Here is a 232-nt window from a genome sequence, read left to right as displayed (position 1 = left end):
CTGCCGTAGCCCTGCTCCGGGAAAGGGGTTTGGGTGGATCCACTCATTTCGGGCTGGCAGGCGGCGTAAAGGTCCAGCTGGCTCTGAGCCACCTCGGGACAGGGGAAAAGAGCATCCGGGTGCCTTTGGTGGCCCTCAGAGGTGGCGAAGGGAGAGATGCCCAAGATCCCCGACATCAGGTTGAAGAGGGATTCCTGGTCCTGGGGATGCTCCGGTACCGCCTTGATGAAGA

General features: G+C 61.6%; 1 protein-coding gene across 1 annotated transcript in view; it reads right to left on the bottom strand.

Moving 5' to 3' along the window:
* The window catches only part of LOC104270975 (early growth response protein 4-like), a gene marked incomplete at both ends in the record, with an annotated part of 963 nt that extends 734 nt beyond the window's left edge, over positions 1-229 (bottom strand). Inside the window, 1 exon segment of the mRNA XM_009865508.1 lies at positions 9-229. Coding sequence (XP_009863810.1) covers positions 9-229 — 221 coding nt within the window.
* Between the last annotated feature and the right edge of the window lie 3 nt (positions 230-232).

Source organism: Apaloderma vittatum, unplaced genomic scaffold (genome assembly GCF_000703405.1).
Source record: "Apaloderma vittatum isolate BGI_N311 unplaced genomic scaffold, ASM70340v1 scaffold26742, whole genome shotgun sequence".
Taxonomy (NCBI): domain Eukaryota; kingdom Metazoa; phylum Chordata; class Aves; order Trogoniformes; family Trogonidae; genus Apaloderma; species Apaloderma vittatum.
The sequence above is the reverse complement of the archived record's forward strand: the minus strand, read 5'-3'. Positions and strand labels throughout refer to the sequence as shown.